This window comes from Schistocerca gregaria, chromosome 1, assembly GCF_023897955.1.
Source record: "Schistocerca gregaria isolate iqSchGreg1 chromosome 1, iqSchGreg1.2, whole genome shotgun sequence".
Lineage (NCBI taxonomy): Eukaryota > Metazoa > Arthropoda > Insecta > Orthoptera > Acrididae > Schistocerca > Schistocerca gregaria.
Window position 1 is genome coordinate 1,174,406,476 of NC_064920.1, and position 14,133 is coordinate 1,174,420,608.

General features: G+C 38.0%; 1 protein-coding gene across 1 annotated transcript in view; it reads left to right on the forward strand.

Moving 5' to 3' along the window:
• Positions 1–14,133, forward strand: part of LOC126284410 (serine/threonine-protein phosphatase 6 regulatory ankyrin repeat subunit C-like) — a 312,174-nt gene that overhangs the window by 173,611 nt on the left and 124,430 nt on the right. The window contains exon 10 of the mRNA XM_049983326.1: positions 9,025–9,123. Within this exon, the coding sequence (XP_049839283.1) occupies positions 9,025–9,123 (99 nt within the window). The remainder of the gene's footprint in view (positions 1–9,024; positions 9,124–14,133) is intronic.

The window sequence follows — 14,133 nt, forward strand, 5'->3', positions numbered from 1 at the left end:
AAAATTACCAAACTATCAGTTTAATAAGCCACAGCTGCAAAATATTATCATGAATTCTTTGCAGACGAATGGAAAAGCTGGTAGAAGCCGACCTCGGGGAAGATCAGTTTGGGTTCGGTCAAAATGTTGGAAGACGTGAGGCAATATCGACCATAGGACTAATCTTAGAAAATAGATTAAGGAAAGGCCAACCTACGTTTCTAGCATTTGTAGACTTAGAGAAAGCTTCTGAGAATGTTGACTGTAATACTCTCTTTCAAATTCTGAAGGTGGCTGGGGTAAAATGCAAGGAGCAAAAGGCTATTTATAATTTGTACAGAAACCAGATGGCAGTTATAAGAGTCGAGGGGCACGAAAGGGAAGACAGGGTTGTAGCCCATCCCCAATGTTATTGAATCTTTATATTGAGCAAGCAGTAAAGGAAACAAAAGAAAAATTTGGAGTAGGAATTGAAATCCATGGAGAAGAAATAAAAACTTTGAGGTTCGCCAATGACATTGTAATTTTTTCAGAGACAACAAAGAACCTGGAAGAGCACTTGAATGGAATGGACAATGCCTTGAAAGGAGGATATAAGGTGAACATCAACAAAAGCAAAATGAGGATAATGGAATGTAGTCAAATTAAGTTGGGTAATGTTGGGGGAATTAGATTAGTTAATGAGACATACATTAGTTTTGCTATTCGAGGATCAAAACAACCGATGATGGCCGAAGTAGAGAGAATATTAAATGTATTTTGGCAATGGCAAGTAAAGTGTTTCTGAAGAAGAGAAATTTGTTAACATCGAGTATAGATTGAAGTGTCAGGAAGCCGTTTCTGAAAGTATTTGTATGGAGTGTAGCTATGTATGGAGGTGAAACATGAATGGTAAATAGTTTGGACAAGAAGAGAATAGAAGCTTTCAAAATGTGATGTTACAGAAGAATGCTGTAGATTAGATGGGTAGATCACATAACTAATGAGGAGGTATTGAATAGAATTGCAGAGAAGAGGAGTTTGTGGCACAACTTGACTAGAAGAAGGGATCAGTTGGTAGGACATGTTCTGAGGCATCAAGGGATCACCAATTTAGTATTGGAGGGCAGTGTGGAGGGTAAAAATCGTAGGGGGAGACCAAGAGATGAATACACTAAACAGATTCAGAAGGATGTAGATAGCAGTAGGTACTGGGAGATGAAGAAGCTTGCACAGCATAGAGTAGCTTGGAGAGCTGCATCAAACCACTCTCTGGACTGAAGACCATGACAACAACTTATTCTTATACAGTTGTGCAGAGATATTCACTTATGCTGTAATAACATTTGTCAAGCATGTGGTTCTTTATATTCTATTACAGTTGAGCATAGAAATTTGCTTACACTGTAATAACAGTTGTTAAGCATGTGATTCTTTATAATAGTTTTAAATTTATCCTTATTTTCCAGCTGTTTGATATGTTTTGGTAGTGCATTAAAAAGTTTGATGCCTTGATTACATACATGTTTCTGACTACAGGTCCTTGTTATAGCTTGTAAGTGGAGATTTTTGCATTGCCGTGTATCGTGATTATGGTAGTCTGTATTGGTTTGCATTTTGTCCTGATTTCTTTTGATCACCAACAGACATTTCAGAATTTAAAATGATGGAATTGTTACAATTTTCAATGCTTTAAAAAGGGGCCTACAATTTGTTTGAGGTGGGCTCTGGGTCATTATCCCGAATAGTGTGTTTTTGTAATTTGAAAATCTCATTTAGACAACAATTTGTTTTTCCCCGGAATACTATCCCATGGGATGCAATGGACTGAAAATAGCCAAAATATACTAATCTCATAAGTCATTACTACAAACTCTTCAAATTATTCCAAGTACGAAACATGCTGAATTTAGTTTTAGTGCTAAGCTCACCACATGGTCCTTCCAGTTTATCTTGTCATCAATGTGCATACCCAGGAATTTTGTGCACTGTACTCTTTCAAGTTGTTTGCCCTCCATGGTGGGATTTAGGTCATCATGTATTTCCATATTGCACATAATTAGTTTTTTTGCATTCAGTGTTACCTTGTTTGCACTAAGTCATTTTTGTATATCTTGTAGGACATGGTCCATAGCACTGTGCAATGACTGCTTCATGTCACTAACTATTAAACTAGTATCATCAGCAAATAACATGATTCCAGCTTTTCTCTCTGACACCTGAATATCATTAATGTAAATGAGGAACAGGGAACAGCAAGGGGCCTAATACACTTCCTTGTGGTACTCCTACTGTGACCTCCCTTGGATCTGATTTTAGTTTAATTTTTTGGTTAATATTTGGTGCCGTAATTTCAACCACCTGCATCCTCTTTTCCAGATATGACTCAAACCACTTTTTTACTGGTCCTCTGATACCTATAGCTTCAAGCTTTTTCAAAAGTATGCTGTGGTCCACAGTGTCAAAGGCTTTTGACAGATCTAGATTTATCCCAACTGCACTTTTTCTCACTTCCAATTTACTGATTATTTCTTTCGTGTATTCCAGTACAGCTGTTTTGGTACTTCTCCCAGATTGAAATCCATGCTGTTTACTGTTTATCAGATTGTGGATATTAAGATAATGTGTGAATCTGTATTTCATTAGTATGTATAAAACTTACCAAACGAAAGCATTGGTATGTTGATAGACACACAAACAAACACAAAGACACACACAAAATTCAAGCTTTCGCAACCCATGGTTGCTTCATCAGGAAAGAGGGAAGGAGAGGGAAAGACGAAAGGATGTGGGTTTTAAGGGAGAGGGTAAGGAGTCATTCCAGTCCCGGGAATAGAAAGACTTTCCTGATGAAGCAACCATGGGTTGCGAAAGCTTGAATTTTGTGTGTGTCTTTGTGTTTGAGTGTCTATCAACATACCAAGACTTTCGTTTGGTAAGTTACATCTTCTTTGTTTTTAGATATATTTTTCCCACGTGGAATGTTTCCCCCTATTATATTAGTATCTATAAAACGTTAGTGAAAGTTGGAAGAAATGAGACAGGTCTGTAGTTTTCTGTTTTAAGCTTATCATCCTTTTCCAACAGGGGAACGACTTAAGAAATTTTCAGTTTCTGTGGAAACACGCCCTCAGCCATTGACAAGTTTGCTATGTGCAACTGTGATTTCACTATTTGATTAGCTGTTTTCTTTACTATTATTATTGGCACCTGATCCACTCCAGCTGACATATTAGACATCAGACTTTTAATCACTTTTAAAACTTCCTTTTCATTTGTTGGGACTTTCATCATACTACTGGCTGCCTTTGGTGCTGCTCTCTTAATCTGCTCCCCAAAATCCCTACTTAATGTGTGGGGTATATTTAAAAATTAATTATTTATATAATTAGGCATGGCATATTTATCTACCATATTATTCTCCTCATCTTTTAGAATAGATTCCTTATCTTTGATAGGTACCCTGGTTTCTTTTCTCACAATTCCCCATGCTATTTTAGCTTTATTTCTGGACTGTTTTATTTCCATGTCATTACTTAGTAACTTTGCATTTGCAATTACTCTGCGGTATATTTTCCTATACCTTTTTACATATTCTATAAAATTAGTATTTTCACACTACCTCAACTCTGAATTGAGTTTTTTTATATTTTCAAATGATTTCTTAATGCCAATTGTCATCCAAGAACTTGACTTTAAGCACCCAGTAGACTTGATTCTGATCAGTTGCTTTGGAAAACACATTTCAAATTTCATCATATAATTCGATGCAAATACACTATATGCCTCATCTGTACTTGTTTGTTTCATAATATCTACCGAATTTTCATTTTCTAAGATATGTATGAACTGATGACAGCTGTCCACAGAGAAGTTTCTTTTGTAAATATATTTACACCTTTTATCTTCCTTTGACCTTAAAGGGATTTCAGTGGTGAGAGCATTGTGGTTAGACAATCCTAAATCTATGTTTGTTACCTCTATGTCAGTTGTGGACATATTTGAGAAAATGTTATTTATGAGGCTATTGGAGGTGTTCGTTATTCTAGGTAAATTGTTTATGTTTATGTTGGAACTTTTTAATATGGCCAAAAATAGCCTTTTTTGTTGAATTTCAACTAAAAGATTAATATTGAAATCACTGCAAAGAATAATCACAGTTTTTTAAAAAGTATTTATCAACAAATCTAATTTATCAAAAATGATTTCTATGTTTCCACGTGGTGACCTGTACACTGTTATGACTATGACTTTTTTCATTGGGTCATATATCTGGACAGCACCTGCTTCAAAGAACTTTTCAATATTTAAGTTCTTTGCTGCATATCTCTTTTTAAATTCTAACTCTTGTCTAAGGTAAATAGCAACTCCACCACCTTTTGCAATTTTCCTACTATAATGATTTGTCAGTTTAAATGGATTAATATGAATACTACTAATTTCATGGTTTTTACACTAGTGTACAGTAATACACAAGACATCAGGTTGGGTGTTACTTACTGCTATTTCGAGTTCACAATATTTGTTCTTGAGGCACTGCACATTTAGAGACATAATCTTTAGAATAGGGAAGTGAGCACTGATGGTATTTCTCCTTTCGTTTAACACTGTTAACTTGGAGTTTTTATTAAGGCCGGAGTGTGCCCCCTGCCGCCGTTGGATAAGCAGCTGCCAGCAGCAAGTCATATACTTCTAGCATACTTATTTGTTACATAGTTTGATTCTTAATTTTTCGCATGTTTTTGGGTACTTGCATTGTTTCGTTCATAGATTTCGGGCATATTATAGTATTTGAGAGTTGTAGCATCACGCTTTGGTTCCTGAATAGTGTAAATTCGCATGGTCGTCTGTCATCTGTTTTTGTTTTGAACATCCAGTATCAGTTGGTCACAGCTAGTGTGCTCCCTGCCACCATTGGATAAGCAGCTGCCGGCAGCAAGTCGTATACTCCTAGCTTACTTATTTGTTACATAGTTTAATTCTTAATTTCTTTGCGTCTTTTTGGGTACTTGCATTGTTTAATTCATAAATTTAGGGCGTATTATAGTACTTGAGAGTTGTAGCATCACACTTTAGTACGTGAATAGTGTAAAATTGCTTAGTCTCCTTCTGCTACCGAGCAGTGTGTCAGCAGTGCACAAGTAGCAGGATTACTGCATTTACTAGGCAACCTTGTATTTAAATAACAATTTAAATTTTGTGTCGAATTGTTTCTGCTCTGTAGATTAGTTCAGACATTCTTTGCACAATAGTTTTTAACATGCATAGGGACTGTGACTGCTGTGTTTGGATGCGGGCTGAGTTGGTATCCCTTCGCTCCCAGCTTCAGGCAGTGTTGGCTTCGGTCATGCAGCTTGAAGCTGTTGCCAATGGGCATCACTGTGGGGATCTGTATGTGGATTTGTCGGGGACGGCCAGCTCGTCCCACGCATCCCCTGATCAGACTAGGCTGTGGCTGCCTGGGATACCGCTCACATTGAGGCTAACCCCTCACCCGTGGTAGAGTGGGAGGTCGTCTTGAGGTGTGGAAAGGGGCGAAAGACATTCCAGGGGGCTGAATGGAAGGCCTCTCCAGTTTGTCTTATGAACTGGTTTCAGGCTCATGTCTCTGGCTGATACTGACCTTTGGCCAGACATGGCTGCTTGTCCTGTTCCAGAGGTTGTCCCTCAGTCTGCAAGATCCGGGCAGTCGCAGAGGGTGGGCTTACTGGTAGTTTTGAGCTCTAACATCAGGCACGTAATGGGGCCCCTTAGGGATATGGCAGCAAGAGAGGGGAAGAAAACCAATGTTCACTCCATGTGCATACCAGGGGGAGTCATTCCTGATGTGGAAAGGGTCCTTCTGGATGCCATGAAGGGTACAGGGTGCACTCATCTGCAGGTGGTCGCTCATGTTGGCACCAAAGATGTGTGTCACTGTGGATCAGAGGAAATCCTCTCAGGCTTCCGGCGGATATCTGATTTGGTGGAGACTGCCAGTCTTGCTAGTGGGATGTAAGCAGAGCTCACCATCTGCAGCATTGTTGACAGGACTGACTGCTGACCTTTGGTGCAGAGCCGAACGGAGGGTCTGAATCAGATGCTGAAACGGTTCTGTGACCGTGTGGGCTGCAGATTCCTCAACTTGTGCCATATGGTGGTGGGGTTTTGGGTTCCGCTAGATAGGTCAGGAGTCCACTACGCACAGCAGGCGGCTACATGGGTACCAGGGGTTGTGTGGCGTGGACTGGGCGGTTTTTTAGGTTAGATGGCCTCGGGCAAGTACAGAAAGGGCAACAGCCTCAAAGGGTGCGGGGCAAAGTCAGGACATCCGGGGACCAAGCAGCAATCAGTATTGTAATTGTAAATTGTCGAAACTGCATTGGTAAAGTACCGGAACTTCAAGCGCTGATAGAAAGCACCAAAGTTGAAATCGTTATACAGTAGGTACAGAAAGCTGGCTTAAGCCAGAGATAAATTCTGCCGAAATTTTTACAAAGGCACAGACGGTGTTTAGAAAGGATAGATTGCATGCAACCAGTGGTGGCATGTTTGTCGCTGTCAGTAGTAGTTTATCCTGTACTGAAATAGAAGTGAATAGTTCCTGTGAATTATTATGGGTGGAGGTTACACTCGACAACTGATCTAAGTTAATAATTGGCTCCTTTTACTGACCTCCCAACTCAGCAGCATTAGTGGCAGAACAACTGAGAGAAAATCTGGAATACATTTCACATAAATTTTCTCAGCATGTTATAGTCTTAGGTGGGGATTTCAATTTACCAGTTAGAGACTGGGACACTCAGATGTTTAGGATGGGTGGTAGGGTGATGCTGTAGTATACAGAGAAGTTGCAGCATTATAAAATGGCAGTGAATTGCAGGAAGATCTGCAGTGTATGGGCACTTGGTGCAGGGAGTGGCAACTGACCCTTAACATAGACAAGTGTAATGTATTGCAAATACATAGAAAGAAGGATCCTTTATTGTATGATTATATAATAGTGGAACAAACACAGGTAGCAGTTACTTCTGTAAAAAATCTGGGAGTATGTGTGTGGAACGATTTGAAGTGGAATGATCATATAAAATTAATTGTTGGTAAGATGGGTACCAGGTTGAGATTCATTGGGAGAGTCGTTAGAAAATGTAGTCCATCAACAAAGGAGGTGGCTTACAAAACACTTGTTCGACCTATGCTTGAGTATTGCTCATCAGTGTAGGATCCATACCAGGTCGGGTTGACGGAGGAGACAGAGAAGATCCAAAGAAGAGTGGCGTGCTTCGTCACAGGGTTATTTGGTAAGCCTGATAGCGTTACGGAGATGCTTAGCAAACTCAAGTGGCAGACTCTGCAAGAAAGGCACTCTGCATCATGGTGTAGCTTGCTGTCCAGGTTTTGAGAGGGTGCTTTTCTGGATGAGGTATCAAATATATTGCTTCCCCCTACTTATACCTCCTGAATGTAAAATTAGAGAGATTCGAGCACGCACGGAGGCTTTCCGGCAGTCGTTCATCCCGCGAACCATACGCGACTGGAACAGGAAAGGGAGGTAATGACAGTGGCATGTAAAGTGCCCTCTGCCACACACTGTTGGCTGGCTAGCGGAGTATAAATGTAGATGTGTATACCAAAAATCCTGTTGCACCACAGGTTTCTTGTTTCTGTTGCTTTTCCCACCTGAAATGGATGATGCAAATGTTGCTCTTGTTAACGTTTTCATTTCTTCTGCTTCTGCCCTCATTTGGAGTGGGATTTTAGGGAACTCTTCTATTGGTATACGGCTTATTTCTTCTAGTACCTTTCCACCCATCATCTTTTTTCCATATTAGTTCCTGTGCTGTCCATGCCTCGTGAAATGGTTTCCCTCTGAGCTGTTTGCATCCACAAGAGTTGCACACTTAAAAGGACAGTAGATATTCCTAAATCTATTATTTGTTGACTTTATTTCTTTGTTTACACATGATTCCTTGATTAGATCATGTCTATGTGCCACATTTACAACCAGAAACTTTAAATTTAGATCTGACAGCTTTTTTTAGAGTTGTTTGAAGTGCCCTTGTCACTAGTTGGCTTTCATTTTTGTATATGTCATTTGCTCCACCAATTAATACACAGCATGTTCCAGTCTTAACAAAGTTATCACAATTATTTACTATTTCATTAAGGGAAGTGCCAGGTTTGACAATGCCTGTTACTCTAAATTGGGACTGCCGACCATTTATTATTTGTGCCACACCCTTCGCATGAGTATCAGGTAATACAGAGACTTGATATTTGTTGTTCTCCAAGTGCTGTTGTTCCATTGGCTTTATAGTACACTTTGAAGAAACATTTCTCTCATTAGAACACACAGATGATCTAGATTCACTTTCACTTTCACTTGCGTTATTTTTTGAGTTCACATTTCATCCTGTTGTGTCTCTATTACCCATTTTTCGTTGCACTCTATTCACTGACGATTTCATACCATCAGAAAGATTTTGTTCACTATGAGCAGAAGTTTTGTTTGAAATGAAAATTTTTCACTCCACCCTTTTTTTAAATAACCACCTTTCCTTTGGTTTATCAGTTCCTTTAACTTATTTACATAATGATTTGCAAGCACAAGGTTTTGTTGAAGGGATGCAGTAACACTTTCTTCTATGCAGTTATTGTATCTTGACAAAGCTAACATTAGTAGATCGCAGCATTCCATGCTACAGTCACATTTAGCATCCCATTCTTCCATTCCCATGAAACTATTTGCATGAATCCATTTTTGCGACACTGCACGTAACCTGATACCTTTTGCGATGTAGTTATTGCATGTTATACAATTTATACTTGATATGTAGCCATTTTCGGTGGAACTGTTTATACACACTTCTATACGTGACACTATGTAGATCATGCTGTTAGAAATTCCATTAATAATTAACTAGCATACTACCACTCGTGTTCTCAAGCCAAATGTAATGTAGTGAACGTGCTGGGGATGGGGGATGAAGTCACCTATGAAAAATATGTGCTGTTCATTTTGTTAGCTTAATATTTTCTTGATAACACTGACATTTATCTTCAATAATTTGTGTTCTGTGTTTCCAGATGGTCATGTTGTTGATTGGTGCTGGAGCAGATGTGAATTTCAAAGATAACTATGGTTGCTCGCCACTTCACACAGCTCTGGAGTGTGGACATCATGAGGTATGATACCCATAGGGTTGTACATCAAACAAAATTCTATAGTAGTGTTTTTTTCCTTTTAATAGTGTTTACAGCAGCCAAGTTCTGAAAGAGAGCTGAGGATTAGTTATATGTAATTTTAAAATATTGTAAGTATATGGATGGAGATACATCAGTAGGAATAGAAGTAACTTCAGTGTGTTGTTGTCCTTGTTTCTCATTCCATATATTAATCACCAGGTGGATAAAATTACAATACAATACAATACAATACAATATGTAATAGGAAATTTCAGTGTTTTGCAGAGTATGTAGTTGTCTGTGACAAAGTACAATCTGAAAGAGCTGCACGCATGTCTAGTCACATTGTAATAATCTCAAAATTGGGTGTAATATTTTGTAGGAATATAAACAGAATGAGCATATAGACACATTAGTAGGTATGGTATGATACTGTGAAAATGCAGTCAGTCTAAAGGGAGATTGCTCACAAATCACTTGTGTGTCCCATCTTAGAATACTGCTCAAATGTGTGGTACCAATAACAAATAGAACTAATGGCAGACATTGAACCTATACAAAGAATAGCAGCATGGATGATCACAAGTTTGTCCCATTCCCAGGAGAGTGTCAGAACTGGTGATGAATCTAAACTGACTAATACTTGAAGAACATCAATTATCACATGAAAGTCTGCTTACAAATTTTTGAGAATCAGTATTCTGGCAGATGGGTTTAAGAGAAAGGAAGAGGTGTAACATGACGGACAGGTGGCATAATTGCTGCAGAGTGATCTGAACCTCACAGGATTACCGTAGGCCAGCTTAAATCTTTATCTGGACTACCAGCTGTCCATTGGACTGCAAGCAGTTGCACTGAGATGGATGGGGTAAGTGATGAGGAGCAGGAGTCATTGGGGATTTTTCCAGGTGAAAAGATGTGTGTGTGTGAGCTCCAGTGGTGGAGCCCTGTGACTTGGAATATTGACACTAAATGCAATATTACTGAAAATACATAACATGTCTTACAGACATGCTAGGAGAACACTAATGACAGTTTCAGGACCGTGGCAAAGGGACATGTTCATTGAAAATTAAACAATGTTTATGACATCAACAATTAAAAAGTATTAGCCTTGTACTATTACTATTTATAAAAAATTGTAACAACTGAGCCCATTATGTAATTTACGTTTATGATCAGCAGATTGAAATGGATGATGTCAGCAATCATATGAACAATTTTCTTTTCCTGTTGAACCAATATACAAAATGTTATAAATAATTTAGTCATTTTTTGCAAACAGTGCCAAAAACTTGGAAATTCATCACAGATGCACAAATCAGCATATCCATCTTCTTCAATAATAAAACAATTTTGATGTATGTTATTTATATTCACAGGTAAGAGTTTAGACTATCCATGCGTATCTCACATTCAGTTTTTCCAGCATCTCAGTGATCCACCTCCATGGTTCAAACAAACCTGCAGCTGTTCATTGTGTCCTTCTTTGAATATGTTCAACATTCCGTACTTGAAAATAGAATCATTGTGTATTTTAGAGAGAGAGAAAACAGTAAGTTGACATATTTTGAATATTTTCATTCAATAATATCATGTGGGATATAGTTCTGGGATAAACTATCCTTAAGAAAGAAAGTCTCCATCATTCAAAAGAATAATATGTGGTACTCATCCATGATCATCTTGTACCAAATGTTGAAGGAATTGGGCATTATGACTACTGCTTCACAATATATCTACCCTTATCAGTTTTGTTGTAAATAATTTACTTCAATTCCAAAGGAACAACCTTGTACATAATGACAATACCAGAAGGAAAAATGGCATTCATTACTACATAAATGCAATACTAGAAGGAAAAATGACATCCATTCCTACACATTAAGATTGCCTTCAGCACGAAAAGGGCTGCACACTGCTACAAATAAAATCTTTGATCACTTACCGAGTGATATAAAATGTCTGATACACGACGAAGTAAAATTTAGAAGCAAACTCAAAAAGTTTCTTCTTGACAACTCCTATTCTGTAGCTGAATTTCTATTATTGCAATGTGGGGGTGGGGAACCATTATAAATGTCCTGCAGCTCTATTTATAAATTAATTTCCATTGTGAATGTTAAATGACTTCTTCCTCATCACTATGATCTATCACGCAAAATGATCCATGGAACATGAAACCAATTACCTAACTAACTTAATCTTGTTTGAAATGGGTTCTAAATACTTGGTCAGAATTCTAGGATGTGTTCCACAAGAATTTTCTTAGCAATTTTCTATGTAAACTTGTTCCATTTTCATCAATTACAGTATTACTAGTTAAAGTAAATCTGATACCAGCTTTAATCATGACTGACCTATGTAATCATTCCATTTCATATCCCTACAAATAGCTGGAATCAGGTTTTCATATGAATAAACTAATTCTGATAGTGTTCCATTGATATTGTAGTCATAGAGTATTACTTTGCATAAATTGTGACCTTACTAATAATATTGTCTGTAAGGTCATTAATACACAACATGAACATAAGTGTCCTGAACGTCATTGGTGCACACCTGAAATCTGCAACATTTTAAATACCATCCCATGAATGTATTTGCATTTATATATGATGCTAAAAATAAGATCTACCATAATCTACACATCATAAAAGAGTTGTCCAAGAACCCTTAGTCCATGGATTTACGAAGAGAAAAAGTGCGAGGTGTGATTGGAAAGTTTTAAAAATGGATCCGCTACTGCTTACTGGTTTGGCGGACAGGTACATGGAGGGTGGAGAGTAAGTCATTGCCTTGTCCTTGAACGCCCTCTCACAGGAAACTGCAGGAAAATGGACGTAAAGAAGGAGCAACAAGTTTGTGTGAAATTTTATTTTAAAACTGGGAAATCAGCTTCTGAGACTTACCAACTATTAAAATGAGCTTTTGGAGATTATTGTGTAAGCCTGTCAAATGTTTTTGTCTGGTTCAACAGATTTAAAAATGGCCTTGAATCATGTGAAGATGAAACACAATCCAGTTGCCCTTCCACCTCAAAAATGAATGAAAATGTTGTGAAAGTTTGTGACTTAGCACACACTGATCATAGACTTGCAATTAGGGAGATGGATGATGAACTTAATTTAAGTTTCTGTGCAGTTCAGTCAATTTTAACTTAAGATCTGAACATGCGTCGAGTGTCCACAAAATTCATTCAAAAAATGTTGTCAAGTGACCAGAGACAATACCGACTTGAAGTGTGCCAAGAACTGGTTAATTGGACTAAAAATGACCCAGGTTTGTTAAATAGGGTAATTACAGGTGACGAATATATGGTTATATGGATATGATCCAGAAACCAAAGTGTAGTCTTTGCAGTAGGACCATGACCTAAAAAAGCATAGCAAAGTCGGTCGCAGGTGAAGACAATGTTGGTGATTCTTTTCAATTCTACCAGTATTGTGCATCATAAATTTACCCCTTGGAGGACAGGCAATTAACAAGGAATACTACAAATGTGTCCTTGAGTGTTTGTGCAATATGGTGCAGAAGAAAAGGCCTGCATTTGGAAAGACAGGAGTTGGGTGCTACACCATGATGCTCTAGCTCAACATGCTTTCTCCGTCGTTGAATTTTTGACCAAATTTAAAATTCCTGTGCTTTCACAACCACCATATTCCCACAATTTGGCCCCTGTGGATTTCTACCTGTTCCCTAAATTGAAATTTTCACTGAAAGGGAAACGATTTGACTCGATTGAAGACATCCAGGCAAATACAGAGAGGGTCCCTAACACACTGCAGGAAAAAAAATTCCAGGAATGTTTCCAAAAGTGGAAACACTGTTGGAGTAGGTGTGTTCATTCAGAAGGGGACTGTTTTGAAGGAGATGCATCTCAGTATCATATAAGTTCCACCAATGTGCAATCACAAGTCCATTCTTAAAACTTTCCAATCACACATTGTAAAATGCTCAAAAACCACTCCCGCAACATACGATAGCATGAACTGCTTGACTCAGTAAGCAGTTGACTATTAGGAATGCTTTATTGGGAGATAACACGGACCTACATTTATGCATGGTATACTCAAAATCCATCTGCACATTCTCGACCTGTTAATCTTACGTACCCTTACACATTATGCAGTCATTTTTGTACTATGCTTTCACTTCTGTGACCTGATTAAGCTGTGCAGTAACACAACACATCTCTGTTAGAGGTTGGTACACCATAAAATAAATAACAAGTGCATCTGGTAAAGTTATAATACACTGTTGAGGCCCTATATACTTCAGAACATTTGGTGTAGACTAGATACAATACATATGCCAAGCTACATGTGATATTAATTAGAATTCACAGAGCCTGTATGACTGGCTCTAATTCAAATAGATAAGAAGCTTCTCTTTTAACCAATTAATGACTCTCACATAAAATTACAATAACATTGCTGGCCCCACACAGGAATTAGAAACAAAATGCCATGATATGTCTGGATCTGCTCAACAATAAGTCATATGATATTCTTCAAGATACAAAACAATCTATACCCACACTCATGACAAGAAGATCATCAGCAATGATCTAATTACATCACTGTGGAAGTCCACAATTGGATATAACAAATGGGTATCTGTGATATAACACAATAGCTTTGTGAATTTCTTTTACTGTCTGTCTTGTGAATGGACGTGTTCAGCAATTTTCTCTATCCATTGAGTGCAGTTTTTGCTCAAGGATCTACAGTATATTGCAGATAAAATGAAGACAAACTGAGCTGCAAGCTGCAAATTCTGAGTAGAATGTGACAGGAATTCTATTATCCTCTGGATCCTTGTCTAATTTTAGCAATTTTTGCTGTTTCTCAATACCTCTGACAGTAACATATTTATCACTCATCTTTGCAGAGGTACAGTAATTAAAATGGGGAAATATGACTGTGTCTTACTTTGCAGGGCACATTCAAAAAATGATTTGGCATTTTTGCATTTGCTTTGCTACTGTTAACTTTAGTTCCTATCATT